Source organism: Mobula birostris, chromosome 2 (genome assembly GCF_030028105.1).
Source record: "Mobula birostris isolate sMobBir1 chromosome 2, sMobBir1.hap1, whole genome shotgun sequence".
Taxonomy (NCBI): Eukaryota; Metazoa; Chordata; class Chondrichthyes; order Myliobatiformes; family Myliobatidae; genus Mobula; species Mobula birostris.
In genome coordinates, this window is record NC_092371.1 from 4,912,523 (window position 1) to 4,932,927 (window position 20,405).

The 20,405-nt window shown below is 47.0% G+C and overlaps 1 protein-coding gene across 2 annotated transcripts in view; it reads left to right on the plus strand.

Annotated features, from left to right (window-relative positions):
- The window catches only part of LOC140211560 (histone-lysine N-methyltransferase SETDB1-like), a 52,122-nt gene extending 32,163 nt beyond the window's left edge, over nucleotides 1–19,959 (plus strand). The window contains exons 7-11 of one of the 2 annotated variants that reach the window (XM_072281395.1): nucleotides 705–906; nucleotides 10,267–10,340; nucleotides 12,974–13,164; nucleotides 18,148–18,274; nucleotides 19,820–19,959. In XM_072281395.1, the coding sequence (XP_072137496.1) occupies nucleotides 705–906; nucleotides 10,267–10,340; nucleotides 12,974–13,164; nucleotides 18,148–18,274; nucleotides 19,820–19,959 (734 nt within the window). The other variant, XM_072281402.1, reaches the window with a different exon arrangement.
- The last annotated feature ends 446 nt before the right edge of the window (nucleotides 19,960–20,405 follow it).

Here is a 20,405-nt window from a genome sequence, read left to right on the forward strand (position 1 = left end):
CATGGGTTTATTGTCCATTCAGAGATCTGATGACAGAGGGAAAAAGTTGTTCCTGAAACACTGAATGTGTGCCTTTGGGCTTTTGTACCTCGTTGATGGATGCAAAGAGAAGAAGGCATGGTCTTGGTAATGGGGGGGGGGAGGGGTCTTTAACATGAATGCCACCTCTCTGAGGCTTTTGTAAGATGTCTTCCGTGCTGGCGAAGCTAGTGCCCATGATGGAGTTTTACTTTCTGCAGCTGTTTCTGATCTTGTGAGGTGACTCCTCCATACCGGACAGTGGTGCAACAAGTTAGAATCCTCTCTGTGGTACATCTGTAGAAATTTGCAAGTTGTTTTGTGACGTACAAAGTCTCTTCAAACTTCTTTGTAATTGCATCGATATATTGGGCCCAGGATAGATTGTCAGAGATGTCATTTGGTGCCATTAGTTTAATGGATTCGGCACTACGTCAGGAGTTGAAGGGTTAGGGTTCCTGTACTATACTGTTCCATTTTAATCAGCGGGTTAATTCCATGGGTTTAAGAAGCAGTGAGAGATGATGGAAAGGAAACAGGTACAGACTGAAAGGCCTGTTTCTGTGACGTTAATCCTGAGCGTATTCGCAAGGAAAGTTCATAGCAAAGTGGAGAAACTTTCAAAATAAAATAGAAGAGTTTTGGTGAGGATTTGGTCAACTGACCTATTTTTGTCTCCTGGCCAGGCAGCAACAATAAGTACAAGGTGAAGTTTGACAACAAGGGGAAGAGTCTACTGTCAGGTAACCACATCGCCTACGACTACCACCCGCAGGGCGACCGGTTGATGGTGGGGAGCAGGGTGGTCGCCAAGTACAAGGATGGTAATTCGGTCTGGCTGTACGCCGGCATTGTGGCCGAGACACCTAACATCAAGAACAAGTCCAGGTGAGTGCTCCGAGTCCATTCAGTGGCTGCACGCGGACAAGGGAGGGTGGTAGTCAGTTTCGTGGGAGCTGCGTTCCACGGGGTGAGCCGTGTACTTCAAGAGAGCTGGTGCCGGCCCCAGTCGCAACCTGCATCATGGTCAAGGAAATTCACCAATGCTTCTAATGCCTCAGGAAGCTAAAGAAATTTGGCACGTCCCCATCAACCTTTACCAATGTTTATCAATGTCCCATAGACAACATCCTATCTGGATGCATCACAGCTTGGTACAGCAGCAGCTCTGTATGTGACTGCAGGGAGTTGTGGACAAACTCAGCACGTCATAGAAGCCAGCCTCCCCCCCACACTTCTCTTTTTCAGTAAAGCAGCCTGCACTTTCTGCTCATCCACTCTATCCAGACATTCAAGTATGAGATTTCCCCTTCGTCCTTCAAAAGTCCAAACACAGGCATTGAATACTCCACGTACGTTGAGCCTTTCATTCTTGGAACCATTCCTGTGAACCTCTTGGACTCTCACCGAGGCCAGCATATCTGTCCTTGGATATGGGGCTCAAAGTTAAAGATGAAGATTAGCTTTGTTTGTCACACATCAAAATATACAGTGAAATGCATTGTTTGCATTGAATGACTTATGACTGATCAAATTTACTGGAGAGACACTGTGGCTGTGGATATCAAAGTCTTTATTTATCATGACAAACAGACATTCTGTTGGAGATCTTCTAAGCAGTGTCTCACAAACTCAAAAGTACATCATATTTTTATATCCTTAAGGTAAAAGGCAGCAATAGGTGATTCAATACGATTTCAATAGTTACATTGTTTACTTCAATACTCTGGATTGACAAATGGTTCCTTTGAGGAAAAGTATTTACAGTGGAAGCACATTGTATTTGATGATATACTTCTGAAGGTTCAAACACATTTGCTGAGGGAAACTAAATAGTACAGATATTCTAAAAAAATCTGACAATAGAGAGCTTGACACTCAACTATTGACAGAACCAAGAATTGTGTCAGCTTCCTTGAATTTGTTTACAATGGTGCACATTACTTAAACCTATAGTTTTGTGGATCAGTGCAAGCCAATGACACAGCCCCATTGTCTTTTACATTTGGCTGATGCATAGATGTATGTCTCATGGTCATCATTTTGCAAGCCATATCTCTTAGTCTGTGGGACAGCCTGTGCTTTTAACTTCAATTTACTGCTTGCAGTTTACAATTCTTGCTTGAATTAATATCTACTATATTCACATAACTCCAGAATACTCCCTAACAGACCAACACAGCCCACAAATGTCACCATACTTCTGGCACCAACATTGCAGGCGCTAAGATAGTGAGAGAGTTGGCGCAATTGCTCGGATCATTGGAGTTTGGAGTTCAATTCTGGTGACCCTTGTAAGAAAATTTGTATGTCCTTCCTGTGAAGTGGGTGGGTTTCCTCCGGGTGCTCTCGTTTCCTCCCATTGTCCAAAGACATACTGGTTAGGAGGTTAATTGGTCATTGTCCTATAATTAGGCTAGGTTTAAATTGGTGGGTTGCTGTGTGGCATGGATCAGTGGGCCAGAAGGGCTTGCTCCAAACTATCTCTAAATAAATAAATATTTGGAATGTTTGAATCCAGATCACCTGGAGCAGAGGTGGCCAACCTTTTACATTCCATGCGTCAATTTTTTCACGCACGAGTTCAGATGCACCATACAACTCTTGTACCCCCATTCAATTCTTATAAAAATGTGTTAATATGGACATATTTAGCATTTTTACATGATATTGATTTAATATAAAAACATGATTACTTACCTTAATTTAACAAATATATTTTGTCTTCTTTTGATTTTTTCCTTTTTCTTAATTGCATATTCTTTCTGTAACTCAGACCCAAGCACTAGGTTCAGATTTCCTTCTATTTCAGTCTGATGTTGTGTTTTGTAGTGTCCATTAAGATCATGTCTTCTATTATGTGAAAAAGTGTTTTCACAAACAATACACAACGGTTTTCCTGACGGACCCGCTATAAATAAGAACTCATTTTCCCACTGTTCATTGAATTCACGCTTACTATTGTTCACTGAATTCACGCTTACTATTACTTTCTGCTTTTCTTTTGCTCATTTTCTTTTGCACTGTGATGGGTAACTGAATGCAAAAACAAGGCTTAATTTTTGAAAAAGTACAAAACGGCATATGTTCACAAAGGGTGAACAACGCACAACTCTGCAGCACACGAGTGTCAATTGTAAACTGACTGGCAAAAACCGGCAACGCAGTGCTGGTGCAGATGCCTGGCGTCTCAGGATCAAACATGTATTGAACAGTTATGGAACGACTGTAGAACAAAAGTCCTTCTTTCCTAATTTGACTCATTGAACATATTTTTAAAATTGAAAACAGATTAATGTGAAAGATGGTAACGTTCACCAAAAGATGTGCACGAAATAATCGCTGAAAATAATTGCTAAGTTTTAAATTTATTCTCAGTAAAACCTATTTCTAACTCTAAGCTACTTGAATTCCTGTTATAGTTTTTTTTTCTACAAATCGGTTTTTGGTTAATACTTTTTGTATGAGTAGGCTTACCTTTTATCATTATCACTGGGGTGCAATGTGCCACTTCTAATCATCTAATGCACCATAGGTTGGCCATCCCTGACCTGGAAGAAGCCCATGCAGTTACAAGGAGAACATACAAACTCCTTACAAAGGATAACGGGAATTGAACCCTGATCTTGGTCACCGGTGCTGTCACAGCATTACTCTAACTGCTATGCTACCATAGGGCACAGTCACAGAATACAAGGACTTCTCTTAAAAAAACAGAGTTGAAGAAGAATTTGTTTAGCTAGTGTGTGGAAGTCATTGGATATATTTAAACTGGATTTGATTAGTAAGAGTGTCAAAGATTACAGTTGAAGGCAGGAGAATGGGATTGAGAGGGAAAATAAATTGGCCACATTAGAATGGTGGAACAGATTAAATGGGCCAAATGGCCTAATTCTGCTCCTATGTCTTATTGTGCTGTGGGAGCAGGGGCTGCATAACAGGTTCCATTCAGGAGTATGCTCGGGCTGTGTCAGTAGGGTGCAATATGCACCACTGGACACTAGGGTGCAGCACTCTCCACTGTGTTATCAACATACACTGACATACGCATGAAGAATTCAGCCAGCTGCCTCCTCAGCTGTCTTGGGACCAATGTGTTAGCGTGGGTGCGGCAGTGCACAAGATCCTGGTAACTCCTGGAATCCTAGCAACCACCCCATGAGAAAACTTGCATTTTTAGAGTGCCTTTCTCATCTCCTCAGCATCCTCAGATGCTTCCACAACTAATGAGATGCCGTTGTTAAAATCCGTCGTCACTGCAGTATTGGTCGCGCTGTTGCCTATTTGTGCACACCAACCTCCTGCAGGCTGTCGAGAACAGCAGGTCCTCATCCGTTTTAATCTTGGGCTGCTGAAGTGTTAAATATTGTCTCCTACCCTCGAGAGAAGCCCTCTCTCCTTGTACCTCTCCCACTCCCATAATAGAGAATAGAGAGTACAGAGGAGATTTACTAGAATGTTACCTGGGTTTCATCTCCTAAGTTACAGAGAAAGGTTGAACAAGTTGGGTCTTTATTCTTTGGAATGTAGAAGGTTGAGGGGGGACTTGATAGAGGTATTTAAAATTATGAGGGGGATAGATAGAGTTGACGTGGATAGGCTTTTTCCATTGAGAATGGGGGAGAGTCAAATAAGAGGACATGAGTTGAGAGTTAAAGGGCAAAAGTTTAGGGGGTAACATGAGGGGGAACTTCTTTACGCAGAGAGTGGTGGCTGTGTGGAACGAGCTTCCAGCAGAAATGGTTGAGGCAGGTTCGATGTTGTCGTTTAAAGTTAAATTGGATAGCTATATGGACAGGAAAGGAATGGAGGGTTATGGGCTGAGTGCAGGTTGGTGGGACTAGGTGAGAGTAAGAGTTCGGCACGGACTAGAAGGGCCGAGATGGCCTGTTTCCGTGCTGTCATTGTTATATGGTTTGGGGTCAAAACTCTGGTCTTATGAAATGAATATTCCTACTGAAAGTATAATATCAATACTCTGGGGATTTATTCGATCCCTTTAGAAGTGGGAAAGCTTGAAAAATCCCAGTCCGAACGAAGGGTCTTAGCCTGAAATGTCGACTGTCCATTTTCCCCCTGCAGAGAGGTGCCTTCCTGACCCACTGAGTCCCTCCAGCAGCTTGGATGTTGCTCCAGATTCCAGCATCTGCGGTCCTTTGTATAGCCTGAAGAATCTGACGTCACCCCCCCCCCCACCCGCAACTCCCCCAGTCCACTCCTCCTTCACAATGGCTCAATTATAGAGCTGAGAGCTTTGTGTAAGCAGAATTGGCTGGAAGGCAGGGGGTGAAGGGGGCTCTGTTGCTTCTGTCCACAGGGTGGACCCATGTAGCATCTCTGCTAGCTTTGCCCTTGATCAAGCCATTCACTGCCCAGTGAGCTGGGTACAGAGGGCTCATTAACCTCCAGAGAGTGTTTTGCGGTTTATAACTTCAGCCAAAGGAGGGACTGCACTTTTCTCCCAAATGCGGCATAGAAATGACCACCCTCATCCTCTTCCTCTTGAACAACATGTTTATCATCCGCTTGGAGGAGGGCAGGCAGCATGACATTGCTCAGGCAGGGCCCAACGGCCTGACCCAAGGTTTATTTTTCCACAACCACTGGTCCCTTTGTGCTGCTTGTTTACATCAGGCTGGATCAGCTTGTACCTCCTTAGCAAGAGAGTTTTCCAGGGCAGGGGAGCTGTGAGCTGTGAGGCTTTGACGAGAGTATGTTGGGGTGGGATGACAGGTGGTCAGCATGGCTTCAATGAGCTGATGGGCTCTTCTCTAGGCTGTACAACTCTGTCTGAGATCTGTCAGCAGGAGGCCTCTGTCTGAGGACTTGATAAGAGCTTATTTTTTGATCACTGTACTCAACATAGAACAGAATGGTACAGGTACAGGCCCTTTGGCCCAACATGTCTTTGTCAACCATGATGTCAAATTAAACTGAAACGCTTCTGCCTGCACACGATCCACATCCCTCCATTCCCTGCACATTCATGTGCCCCTTAAACACCACTATCATATCTCTTTCCATCACTTACCCTGGCAGCCCGTTCCAGGCACCCTCCATTCTCTGTATAAATAAAAATTCGCCTCCTAAATCTCCTTTTAAACTTCCCCCCTCCCCCTCATCTTAAACTTATGCCCTTCAGTATTTGACATTTCCACCCTAGGGAAAAGACTGTGACTATCTGTCTTATTTATTTATAAACTTCTGTCAGTTCAGTTCTCCTCTCAGCCTGCACAGCTCCAGAGAAAACAACTGGAGTGTGCTCAATCTCTCCTTATGGTTCATACCCTCTAATCCAAGTAGCATCTTCTGCACTCTCTCCAAAGCCCCCACATGCTTGTAATGGACCAACCACAACTGCATACAATATTCCATTTTCTTTCCCTTTTTAAAACTCCCTAATCTCGGGAAAGAAAATGTATAGTTTTTAACTTAAAAAAAAATTAAACAACACATTTGGCAGAGCTAGTGGGGAAAGGGTTTGAACTTGACCTCCAGCTTTGTTTGCGTGCATGCGTGTGTGTGCGCGTGCATCTGGAGTTTGCACATTCTCCCTGTGACCGGGTGTTCAGTGCGGGGTCAGTGGGTTAATCGGCCACTGTAGATCACTGTGAGGGATCGAGTCTAGGGGGAAGTTGAAGGGAACGTGGGAAGAAGAAGAATAAGTTGGCATTGTCTCAGAATCTGAATTAGGATCGGGTTTAATGAAACTGACATTTATGTCATGAAATTTGTTGTTTTGTGGCAGCTGTACATTGCAAGGCATAAATACTGTAAGTTATGATTAGAAATGTAAAATTAAATAAGTTGTACAAAAATAGTGAGGTAGCTCATGGGTTGGTTCATTGTGTGTTTAGAAATCTGATGGCAGGGGGAAGAAACGGTTCATAGAACACTGGGTGTGTGTCTCCAGGTTCCCGTACCTCCTCTCCCTGATGGTAGAAGAGCACGTGTCCTGGGTGATGGAGGTCCTTAGTGATGGATACCGCCTTTCTGAGGCATCCCGTTTTGAAGATGTCCTGAATGCTTCATCGTGCGGGGTTGATGTTGCGACACCACACAACCAGCTGGTGGTATCTCAGTCCCGTACGCCTCTTCATCACCATCTGAGATTTTGCTAACGGCAATTGTAGGTGGCGTTTGAGCTGTGCCTAGCCACATAGTGGTGGGTGTAAAGAGAGCAGAGCGGCAGGCTAAGCACCTGTTTCTCTGCTGCATCTTTCAATGACTCTAATAGAGACAATTCCTTGAAACTTTGGCTCCCATCCAACTGCTTACTTCTTGACAAGGATCCCAGCCAATGTGACTTGTTTAAAATAGCACTATTTTTAACTAAAAACCATTCTTGCTACTCTGCAGTTAGTTGGAGCACATCAGCCTAATTGTTCAACATGCCGCAGCCCACTGCAGCTCCCTGATGCCACATGATCTTGTCAGTGGGCGAGGGGAAAAGGCCAGAGTAATTTTTACTCCTACACTATTGGTCCTCTGAAATTAAAATACAGTGTAGCTATTATTGGTGAATTAAAGGCAAAGTCCTTTTCATTATGTAACTATGTGATTAATGACTGATTTAAGAGACAAGGATGACCGGAGACGCCGGAATCTGCAGCAACAAACCATCTGCTGGAGGAGCTCAGCAGGTCGAGCGGTATCTGTGGGGCGGGGATGGTGAAGGGATTGTCGAAGTTTGTTGTTTCCTCTCACAGATCTGCTCGGTCCATTGAGTTTCATAAGATATAGGAGCAGAGTTGGGCCATTTGGCCCATTGCGTCTGTTCTGCCACTCCGTCATGGCTGATGTATTATCCCTCTTAACCCCACCGTCCTGCCTTCTCCCTGTAACCTTTGACACCCTCACTAATCAAGAACCTATCAACCTCCACTCTGAATATAGCCAATGACTTGGCCTCTGCAGATGTCTATATCAATGAATTCCACAGATTCACCATCCTTGGACCGAAGAAATTACTCTGATCTCTGTTCTAAAGGGACAGAGGTCCTTCTGTTCTGAGGTTCTGGCCTCTGGTTGGTCCTAAACTCTCCATCTGTAGGAAACGTCCTCTCCGTGTCCACTCTACCTTGGCCTTTCAGTGAGGAGCCCATGAACTGAAGGCCCATGGTGCTGGGAGAGGCTGGTCATGGCACTCCAGTTTTCCAGACAGCCTTGACACATTGCAGTTTGCCTCCCGCTGGAACAGATCTATGACAGATACCATTTCCCTGGCCTCACTTCTGGGGCATCTGGACATTAAAGATACCTGCATCAAACTATTGTTTATCGACTATAGCTCCAGCCTCAATACTGTCATTCTAAGCAAACTCATCACTGAACTCCAGACCCTGGGATTCAACACCCCCCTGTGCAACTGGACCCTTTCCTTCCTGCAATCAGCAAGGATGGGCGGCAATATCTTCGCCATGATTATTCCAAATGCTGGTTCTTGACAGGGTTGCGTCCTCATCCGTGGGCTCTGCTCTGTTCTCTCGTGACTGCATGACCATAATCTGCTGTAACTCCACCTATAAGTTTGCAGATGATACGACCGTAGGAGGCTGCATCTCAAGTAACAATGAGTCGGAGTACAGGAAGGAGATAGGGAGCTTAGTGGCATTCTACCGTGACAGTCACATTTGGAACCGCAGTCCATGTTGGTTAGTGCGACGCTGTTACAGCTCAGGTCATTCTAGAGCTCAGAGTTCAATTCCTGCACCGTTCTGTAAGGAGCCTCTGCATCTCCTCCTCATGAATTGCATGGGTTTTCTCCTCGTTTCTTCCCATGGTCCAGAGACACACCAATAAGTTGATTTGTCATTGTAAGTTGTCCCATGATTAGGTTAGGGTTAATCGAGGTCGTGTGGGCTTGTCTCGAAGGTTTGGACAGGCTTTCTCTGCACTGTATCACTAAATAAGTAAATAAATACATTAACCTTTTGCCCGACGGCAGCCCCCTAGGCCTGAGTCGACGTAGTAAGTAAGTTTCTCTCAATAGCAACAAAAAGAAGAAGCCTGCTTGTTGATGTCAGAAAGGGGGGTGGTGCACATGTTCCTGTGTACGTCAGTGGTGTAGAGGTTGAGAGCTTCAAGATTTTAGTGTGGCTGTCACCGATATCCTGTCCTGGTCCAACCACATAGAGCTCGCACCTCTACTTCCTCACGAGGCCAAAGAAATTCGGCATGGCCACGTCAGCTTTCACCAATTTTTATTGTTGCACCATAGAAACCATTTTGTCTTGTTGTATAATGTCTTGGTGCAGCAACTGCTCTGCACATGATCACAAGGAACTGCAGAAAATTGTGGGCATGGCTCAACACATCATGGAAACCAGCCTCCCCTCTGGATTCTGTCTGTACTTCTCACTGCCTCAGTAAAACAGCTAGCATAAGCAAAGAGCCCATCCACCCTGAACATTCTCTTATCCCTTCTCCCATCAGGCAGTAGATACAAAAGCCTGAAAGCTCAAACCACCAAGCTCAAGGACAGCTTCTATCTCACTGTTATCAGACTATTGAATGGACCTCCTGTCCGATAAGATGTGCTCTTGACCTCACAATCTACCTAGTTATGGTCTTGCACTTTGCCATTTATCTGTACTGTGCTTTTCTTGGTAGTTTTCACACTTTATTCTGTACTTTTATTGTTTTATTGCAGTTCAATGCATTCTGTAATGATTTGATCTCTGCGAACAGCATTCAAGACGAGCTTTTCATAGTATCTTGGTTCTTGTGATAATAGTAAACTAGTACCCATACCGTGTCATGGGCTGTAGGAGGGTCTGGGACCACTTTACAACGAGATGGCATGCAAGAAGAGAAAGTTTTGCCTGGTGCTGGGTCTTGACACACTGTTTCGACAGTTCCTCCTTTCCCCAACCCCCCCGCCCCCACTACAGATGCTGCTCAACCGACTGAGTTCCTTAACAGATTGTTGGTCTTAATATTCCAGTGTCTGCAGTCCTTTGTGCCTCCAAAGGATTGCTTGTGTCTGTGCCTCACTTTGTCCCATTTTACTGTTCCCTTCAGTTAGTTTAAAATGGCCAATATACCTGGTTGATTTAATTTAGACTGGGATTTAAACTTTAATATGTAACCTTTCCTTCCATGGAGAACCCCGCCTTTGAAGAAGTTAAGGGGGGCACTTGTCTGTGGTTTGTATTTGCATTGTGCATTTATTGGCCGTTGGTTATATTTCCACATTTGGTTGAGTGACGCTCTGCTGCTAAATCTCTGCTTTCATTCGCTTCACAGGTTCCTTATTTTCTTTGATGATGGCTACGCCTCCTATGTTGCCCTGTCAGAGCTGTACCCCATCTGCAGACCATGTAAGTCCCTCTAACAAGTTAATAAGTTAATTAGCTGACTCCAGTCTTCCCTTGTGTCGAGTTTGTTGTCCTGTGTGCAAGGACAGATACAATGGAAAAACTTGCAGCAGCATCACAAGAACGTAGGTACAGACAACATACAGACTATAAATTGTGCATAACTTATACACAAATTGCAGAAGACAATAAGACATCCTTTTTGCACTGGCGGACAAGTCCATGGTCGTGCAAGAGGTGGTCTGTAGTGTTCTGTTGCTGAGGCTGTGATTGGGGTTGTGACAGCTGGTTCAAGAACTGAGCGGTTGAAGGGAAGTAGCTGTTCCCAAACCGAGTGGTGTGGAACGTCAGGATCTGTATCTCATACCCAATGGACGAAGCAAGAAGATCATGTGACAGGGATTGTGGGGGTCTTCGATAATAGATGCTGCCTTCATGAGCTGGCACTGCCTGTAGGTACTGCTGAAGGTGGGGAGGGATGCGTGAATAAGAGGTAGGAGCTGAGGACAGCGCTTGGGAATGTGGGGATTAAGTTTAAATGGATGTTTGATGGTTGGCATGGACTCAGTGGATCAAAGGGTTAGTTCAGTGCCGGACGTTTCTACCACCATAAGACATATGGGTCTGCTCTGCTATTCCATCATGGCTAGTTTATTATCTGCCACTATGACAACACCTCTCGTAGTGGTAAGCTCCTTTTGAGCCGAGTCCAGTCTACTGGGCAACAGTAAGTGAAGATCAAAATGCTGGAGGAACTCAGTGGGTTGGGCAGCATCTGCAGAGGAAAATAGGATGAGGCCCGTCATCTTTTCGCTGTTATGTCTGAAGTTCCACACCACAGGATTCAGGAATATCTACTTCCCTTCAACCAATCAATTCTTGTACTGATCTGCATAACTCTAATCACTATCTCAACAATGGAAAGCTAAAGACCTCCTCTTGCACGATCATGGACTTGTTTCTTTGTTTCTTATTGCTCTAATGTCTTGTTTTTGCAGTTTTTTTATTCAGTGTAATTTTCAAGTATAATTTGTATCTTGTATATTGACTGTACCTATGTACTTGTGATGCTGTTGCAAGCAGGTTTTTCATCATCACCTGTACAAGTGCAGTGAAGTACAGGTGCAATGAACTTGACCTGACTTGGGATCTACGAGGCTCTGGCGGGACAACCTTTTGAAGTGCTGAGATCTGTGGTGAAATTTGAGACAGTGGCCTGATGATCAATGCCACTGGTCTTGAAAGGCTGTCCAAGAGCTAGCCTCTTGCCTCTACAGGGTAGGGGTCAATCTCCAGGACTTGGCTGGGCAGTACTAAGCTTTGAGGAAAGTTGTGGCTATGGAGAGGACAAAGAGGGTCATGGATATCAGGGAGAGTAGGCGGGGTCTTAGGTGAGTATGGTAACAGGCATTTCCAGCTCAATAAGCCAGTGCTGTCCAATTACAACAATCTGGCCAATTAACCTACCAGCCTGTACATATTTGAAATTTGGGAGGAAACCAGAGCACCTGGAGGAAACCCACGTGAACGTACAAACTCCTTACAGACAGTGGATGGAATTAACTCCTGGTGACTTGCGCTGTATTAGCGTAGCTACTATGCTACCATGCTGTTGTGTGTATGTGTGTGTGTTTGCTGCTGGCGCACAAAGGAATTGCACAGAGAATTTGCGTCGTGAGGATGGACTTTAGGACCCGGGGAGCTCAGGAACAGCTGCCCGCAGCTGCTGCTGAATCCACAGTATTTCTGTTACATTGATGGTTGCCACTAACGCATAAAAATTAATGGATCAATAATTCTCAAATCGTGTTTATTTCAATGTCCGCAAGTCTATAGTTACACTGACTCAGGATTCAGCAGCAGCCGCGGGCAGCCGATCCTGAGCTCCCCCGGGCCCCAAGTCCATCGCGACGCAAATTCTTTGTGCGCTATTAGCAAAAGATGTGTGCGTGCATGCAGAGGAAACATTGCCTGTGACCCCACAGGTTTCCCATGGTGCTCTTGTTCACTCCTGCATTCCAACAATGTGCCTGGTCGGAGGGGTGATGGCTGCTGTTGATTGCCCCTCTGGTGTGGGTGAAGTGATGGGGGGGGGGGATTGACAAGGAATGTGGGAGAATAGGTTACAGGAAAAGTTAGTGGTGGATGGGATTGCACTTGTAAACTGGCAGCAGGTGGAGTGGCTTCATTTGCTGTGAAGCCTCAAATCTGGGGAGCAGGAATGCTGCTGATACTTGGGATGGCCTAGGCCCCAAAGGAGATTTGGGGTATAAAGTTATAGAGAGGAATTTAGATGGGCACCTCATTCAGCATGTGTGAGTGAGTCCAAAGTACCTGTGCCCATGCTGTATTACGTCTTTTGAGGTGGGTCAGAGCAGGCTGGACTCCGCGTGGAGGACCAGCAGGGCTGGGCCAAATGGGCTCCCTCAGTGTGACCTGAGAGGTCCGAGCAAGTTGCAGTGACTGGCTTTTTGACCCTTTGAGCCTGTTGTCCCCATTCCAGTGACCTTCCTCAACATCACTTTCCAGTGAGCGGGGGGATTTGCAGTGCAGAGGAGGTCCTAGTCCGACTCCCTAGGAGGTCTCCTAGCCCTGTGTGGATGTTTTCTCAGTAATGGTTCTCTTCTGTACTGAAGTGGGGAAGACCTGGGAGGACATCGAGGACGTCTCCTGCCGTGACTTCATCGAGGAGTACATCACAGCTTACCCGAACAGGCCCATGGTGCTGCTGAAAAATGGCCAGCAGATCAAGACCGAATGGGAGGGCACTTGGTGGAAGTCCCGGGTGGAAGAAGTCGATGGCAGCCTGGTCAAAATCCTGTTCCTGGTAAGCTGCTTTTGCCGGGTGATGTCCCTCACCGCTGGGAGTTTGTGGCAGATCCAGTCCAATTGTCAGAGTAGGATGAGGTCAGTCAGGGGCAGACTGTGGCCGGTTCCTCAGTTCCATCTCCCGCCCTTTGTTCTGGAACCCTGAAACCCGTCCATCTCCCACCTAACAGCTCCAATTAACCCTGCTTACTCCAGCTTCCCCACGCTCTGGAGAAAGGTTTCTATGTAAACTCTGGCCAGCCTTGTTCTGGACTAAGCTCAGCCATCGGAGGGAAATTATTCATTCATTCATTCTATCTCTCTCTATCTCTCTCTATCTCTCTCTCTCGTCCCTGAATCTGCACTTGAAGGGCAACCATTCCTCACGATGCATTTCTTTCAGCCTAGTGATAGCACCCACCCTGAGGCGAGCATCCCCTTCCTGAGGTAGGAGGCCCAGAACAGGTCACTGATGAAGGGTTTTGGCTCACCATTGATACTGCTAGACTTGCTCAGTTCCTCCAGCATTTTGTGTGTGAAGCTGTCTGCTTCATTCTTTCTCCCCTAGGCTACCTGTGGCATTGGAACCTGCCAACCCACTCCAATGGGGTTAGTGCTTCACTCTACTGAATAATGTAATTTGAGGGTTGTGTCAAATTCGTCTGAATGCAAGGACGTACATTTAGAAAGGATATCACGTCCTCAGGAATTTGATCAACAGTGTTACTGTTGAATTGTTGTGACTGCAATATAGGGATTGCGACAGCAAAATATCTGCACAGCAAGATGCCACAAAATGGTTGTGCACATGACTGTTGCTGAGGAGTTCAAAATTGAGCACTAGCCACCAGGTAAGTAACCCTCCTTCCTGATTTTAGAAGCCCCATAGGGCTGATGTGTTCCCAGCTAGGACCCCTGCCACCCCCACCCTGTGCTCCTTTCCCCCTCCCCCAGTGTGAGAGCATCCCTCTGCTTATAGGTTTACATCTCAAGTGAGGGATTCCTACGGCTCTCTGACTCCTTGCTTGGTGGAGGCGGGGGGTTGGAGGGGGAGGGAGCAACACACTGAATCCTCATTCAATCCCAGTGTGATTTGGCAGATCATAGAGTCATACTCTTTCTCGCTCTTGGACGCATCACAGAAACCAGCCTCCCCTCCATGGGCTCCATCTACACTTTTTGCTGCCTCAGTAAAGAATCCAGCAGATTGAAAGACCCTCCACATCCAGGTGTTTTCTCACACACCACAATGGTTCTCTAGTATGATAAGATAAATTCTTCAATTTGTAGTCTATCTCATTATGATCTTGCAACTAATTGTCTACCAGCACCACATTTTCTTTGCAGCTGTTGCACTTTACTCTGCATTCTGTTGCTGTTTTACCTTGTTCTACATCAATGCACTGTGTGATGATCTGATTTGTGTGAACAGTACGCAAGACAGGCGTTTCACTGTACCTTGGTACATGCACCAGTAACAAATAAGTTTCAGTTTCTGTACTCAGTGCCCCAAATAATTAAGGCAAGCATGTCATTTGCTGCCTTTACTACCCTATCTACTTGAGTGGCTACTTTGACAACTGACAAACTTCTGAAGGTGCACTGGAGAGTATATTGACTGGTTGCATCACTGCCTGGTATGGAAACCCCGATGGCCAGGAATGGAAAAGCCTGCATACAGCCCAGTCCATCACAGGAAAAGCCCTTGCACTGTTGAGCAGACCTGTAAGGAGAGTTGACAGACGAAAGCAGCGTCCATCACCAAAGACCCCCAATATCCAGGCCATGCTTTCTCGTTGCTGCCATTGGGAAGACAATACAGGAGCCTTCGTCCCACACCACCAGTTTTAGGAACAATTTTTACGCATATTCTCAGTGTTGTTTATTTATTGATTTAGACAAACCTAAATCAGCTTGCCGCCTTTTGCACATTAGTTATTTGTCAGTCTTTGTAGTTTTTATTGTTTCAATTGTATTTCTCTGTTCTACTGTAAAAGCTTGCTAGAAAATGAATTTCAAGGTAGTACATGGTGACATGTACATACTCTGATAAAGTTACTTTGAACTTCGACTGTCAGTGAGCTAGACTCCAAGATCCCACTGTACATCAGTGCTGTGCGATGACTTTTTATTTTTGTTCCTTTGCCAGGGATCAGGTGCAGTTCACAGGAGACACTGGTTAGCGCCTTTCCTCAAGAAAGGCACTTCTGATTTGGAGTACTCTCTCCGTATTCTTGTTAGGAACTGCAGTTAGGGCAGCAGCTCAGAGTACATCAAAAACACAAGACATTCTGCAGTTACTGGAAAGCCAGAGTAACACACAAAATGCTGGAGGAACTCGACAGTCAGGCAGCGTCTAGGAGGGAGATAAACAATCGATGTTTCAGGCCAAGACCCTCCATCAGGGCACTCAGTGTAAAGTACTGGAACTGAATCAGAATCAAGTTTATTAACACTGACATGTCATAAAATTTGTTGTTTGCGACAGTAGATATAAAAGTTGCTGTAAGTTTCAAAAGCAAGAATAACAGGGTGGTGTTCATGAACCATTCTGAAATCTGATGGCGGAGGGGAGTATGTGTCTTCAAGCTCCTGTACCTCCTCCCTGATGGCAGTGATGAGAAGAGGATGGACTGATCTTCTCTCGATACGGGAAGCTTCTATTAGACTAGTTAAACATAGCTCCTTTAGTTCAAAAGAGGAGGCAAAAAGTATGAAAACAGAAGCCAATGGTCTTAACATTTACCCCCACCCCTCTCTCATTTTCCATTCCCCATACTGACTCCTCCTTACCCTTTCTCTTCTCACCTACTCATCTTCTCTCTGTGGTGCCCCTCCACTTTCCCTTTGTCCAATGGTCCACTCTCCACTTCTATTAGATTCCTTCTTCTCTAGCCTTTGCCTTTCCTGCCTATCACCCCCCAGCTTCTCACTTCATTTTCCCCTTGCCTGGCTTTGCCAGTTTGTATTCCATCCACCCCCCCCCAACCCCCACCTTCTTATTCTGGCTTCACCCCCCCACCTTCCTTTCCAATCCTGATGAAGGGTCTCAGCCTGAAACGTCAGCTCTTTATTCCTCTCCATAGATGCTGCCTGATCCACTGAGTTCCTCCAGCAGTTTGTGTTTTTCATTCAGAGCTGCGGACAGTACTGCAGCTAAGGCCTGACCAATGTACAGCAAGGTCAGCCCATAACCTCCAGCCTCTTGCTCCACGGTCTGACCAACAGTAATTGGTTTACGCAACACACATCAAAGTTGCTGGTAACGAAGGGTCTCGGCCCGAAACGTCGACTGTACCTCTTCCTAGAGATGCTGCCTGGCCTGCTGCGTTCACCAGCAATTTTGATGTGTGTTGCTTGAATTTCCAGCATCTGCAGAATTCCTTGTGTTTGAGTAATTGGTTTTCTATTGTTACATGTATTGAGGTACAGTGAAAAACTTCTGCATGCCATTCATACAAAATGTCAGTGCATTGAGACAGTACAAAGGAGAAACAATGCAGAATATAGTGTTACAGTTACAGAGACAAATAAAACACAAGGGCAATGACGAGGTGGAATGAGAGGTCAAAAGTGCATCTTTATCATTCAGGGGTTGTGTAATAGCAGGATTGAAGCTGTTAAGTTTTCCTCCCTGCCATGGCTACTTGTGCTACCCACATCTTGCTGCTGTCTGTGTGAGACTGTGTTTTGATTCCTTTCTGTACCCTATCCCTGCAACCACTCCCCCTCTCCCCTGCAAAACTTCCCCCTCCTCCGCAAACCCTCCCCCTTTGTCTCTCCCCCTCTCCCCCCACAAACCTTCCCCCTCCTCCCGCAAACCCTCCCCCTTTGTCTCTCCCCCTCTCCCCCCACAAACCTTCCCCCTCCTCCCGCAAACCCTCCCCTTTGTCTCTCCCCCTTCCCCCCTCTCCCCCTTCCCCCCTCTCCCCTTCCCCTTCCCCCTTCCCCCCTTCCCCCCTTCCCCCCTTCCCCCCTTCCCCCTTCCCCCCTTCCCCCTTCCCCCCTTCCCCCCTTCCCCCTCTCCCCCCTCTCTCCCCCCCACCACCTCCTTAATGCACCTAATAGTACAAGCTGAATCATCTGCAGCTCAACATGAGTAAGACAAAGGAGATGGTGATGGACTTTAGGAAGAGCAAGCCTGCATTGCTTTCTGTTACTATTGATGGTGAGGGCCTACAAGTACCTGGGGGCTGCACCCGGATGACAGACTTGAGTGGAGCACCAACACAGAGTCTGTGTACAAGAAGGGCTGGAGTTGCCTCTACTTCCTGAGGAGACTGAGGAACTTTGGAGTATGCAGGCCTCTCCTTCACATGTTCTACCAGTCTGTTTTCACCAGTACAATCTTCCATCTGGTGGTGTGCTGGGGCAATGGCATCAACATGGGTGATGCCAACAGGCTCAATAAACTGATTAGAAAGGCTGGCTCTGTCATAGGATTCAAACTGGACACACTGGAGGCTCTGGTAGAACAAAGGACCCTACGGAAAATCCTGGCAATTCTGGATAATGTTTCTCACCCTCTGCATGCCACCTTGGCTGAACAGAGGAGCACTTTTAGTAATAGACTAACACAACTGCGCTGCTCCCTCGGCCATTAGTCCCCATAATAACCAGGGGAGTGATGACCCCCTCCTGATGATGACTGTTTGAGGAAACTTATTTTTAAATTCTTTCTTAGTTCTCTTCTAATATTTGTGCATTTGTAATGCTACTGTGACACTAATTTCTTCCGGGATCAATGAAGTATCTATCCATTTCTTCACCTCCCTTCCTCCCTCTCTCTCCACCTCCCTCCTTCCCTCTCCTCCTCGTCCCCTTCCCTCCTTCCCTCTCCTCCTCGTCCCCTTCCCTCCTTCCCTCTCCTCCTCATCCCCTTCCCTCCTTCCCTCTCCTCCTCGTCCCCTTGCCTCCTCCCCCCTCCTCCTCGTCCCTTTGCCTCCTCCCCCCCTCCTCATCCCTACCCCGTCTCTCTCCCCTGCACCCACTCTCCCCAAAGGATGACAAACGTTGTGAATGGATCTACCGTGGCTCGACCCGCCTGGAGCCCATGTTCAACCTGAAGATGACCACTGCCTTCCGACAGGGCGGGCAGAGCGGCCAGCAGCGCACCCGGCCCAACGTCGGTGAGTTTGCTTCACCACCCCCACGGCTCGGGGAGGGGAATGCAACGGGATCAAAAGCTGGGCAGGCTGGAAGTCGGGAAGCAGGATCTCACTGCTGGAGAGTGTGACTTCATGCTGATGCTGAATATATGTGTTTATGGGTAGCGTATAGAAGTAGCCACTCGGCCCCTCAAACCAGTACTGCTGCTTGACACGACATGGTTAATGCTCCCCAGGCCTCAAAGTAATGGGAGCATGGAAATGAGCCCTTTGGCCCAACTGGTCCATGTTGACCAAGATACCCGTCTAAGCCAGTCCTATTGGCCTGCATTTAGACCGTAGGTGTTGCACAGGGCATTTGGGAGCGGTCCCAAGAGCAGGACACAGACACGTAAGTAGCATTAACAGAAATGTGTTTATTAATAGTTGCCAGGAAAGCCAGGGAGCGAGGATAGAATGCTTACGCAGACGAGGATGGGGAACAACAAACATGAGGAGCTCGGACACGGAGCCTGGACTTGAACACAGAGCCTCGACTTGGACTTGGACTTGGACCCAGAGCCTGGACTCGGACTTGAACACAGAGCCTCGACTTGGACTAGGACTTGGACCCGGAGTGTGGACTTGGACCCGGGGCCCGGACTTGGACTTGGACTCGAGCCTGGACTTGGACACGGAGCCTGGACTTGAACTTGGACTCGGACACGGAGAGACAGAATACCTAACTTGGAGTAGCGGCAAACGGCCAGACCTACTCAGCTGGAAACGAGGCGACCAAACCAAACAACAACAGACAATCCATATCTTGACTCGGAGTAGCTCATGAAGCGGCAAATGGCCGGTAATCACTCAGCTGGACACGAAGAGACAGAATTCCCAACTCGGAGTAGCAGCAAACGGCCGGGCCTACTCAGCTGGAAATGAGATGACAGAAACCAAACAATGACAGTCCATTTGTATCTTGACTCAGAGTGGCGGCAGTTGGCCAGCAAATCTCAGCCGGACATGAAAATGACTGAATTTGCATCTTGTCTCGGAGTAGTGGCAAAATGGCCGGCAACTCAGCTGGACATGAAAACGACTGAATTCACTAAGCAGCCACAGGCACCGAAGCAACTTGGAGTCCACGATTATCAGTGGCTCCGGGATGAGCAAAGCCGCACTGGCTATGGTGACAAACCAGCAACGAGTAGATGTAAGCCAGAGTTTTTGTGCTGCCGGTTCGAATGAGGATCAGGTGCCCTAATCAAGGAGCCCCGTGGAACACAGGGAAAAGGAAATGAGGAGTCAACGGACCGGACTGTGGCAGTAGGATACGGGAGCAGAATTGGCCTGTTTGGCCATTCCATCATGGCTGATTTATTATCCCCTTCAACCCCATTCTTCTGCCTTTTCCCCATTACCTTTGACATCCTGACTAATCAAGCTGTCTTTTAAATATGCCTAGTGACTTGGCATCCACAGCCCTCTGAATTCCACAAATTCACTACTCTCCAGCTAAAGAAGTTCCTCCTCATTTAGGTTCTAAATGGCTGTGCTCTCCACCCCCCCCCCCCCCACAACCAGGTGCGGTGCGGACGAAGGGCCCCGTGGTGCAGTACACGCAGGACCTGACAGCAAGTACCACCCAGACCCCTCAGCAGCAGCCTGTGTCTCCGGCTACGCGCACCCCTCAGCCTCACTCACCGCCTGATAAGACAGAGTAAGTAGGGTGGTAAAAGGTTGCACAGTGAAATTTAGTTGGGACGCCTGTTAACTGTGGAGGTTATAAGCAAGCATGTGGCTGCAGGCGGGACGCACTACGTGTGGGTGTGGTGCAGCGGGTTCCAAAGCCTGCATTTGAGTATGGTTAGTAAAGTGCTGGTGGGTGAAACCACTAAAACCCTGGCATCCTGGCGAGAGGGGGAGGGGAGGGGAGAGATGGGAAGATGGAGAAAAGATTGGAATTGGGAGAGTGGAGAGAGCTGGGAAAGGGGAGGGAGAGTCAGGGAGTAGGGGAGTGGGAGAGCCAAGCAGGAGGAGGGAGGGAAATGGGTAGAGAGGGGGAAGGAGCAGGAAACATAACTGGTCTGGAGAGAGAGGAGAAGGAAAATCATGGAGGAGGAGGGACAGAGAGAGTTGGGGAGGTCCTCACTGAATGTCTTTCTTCTCG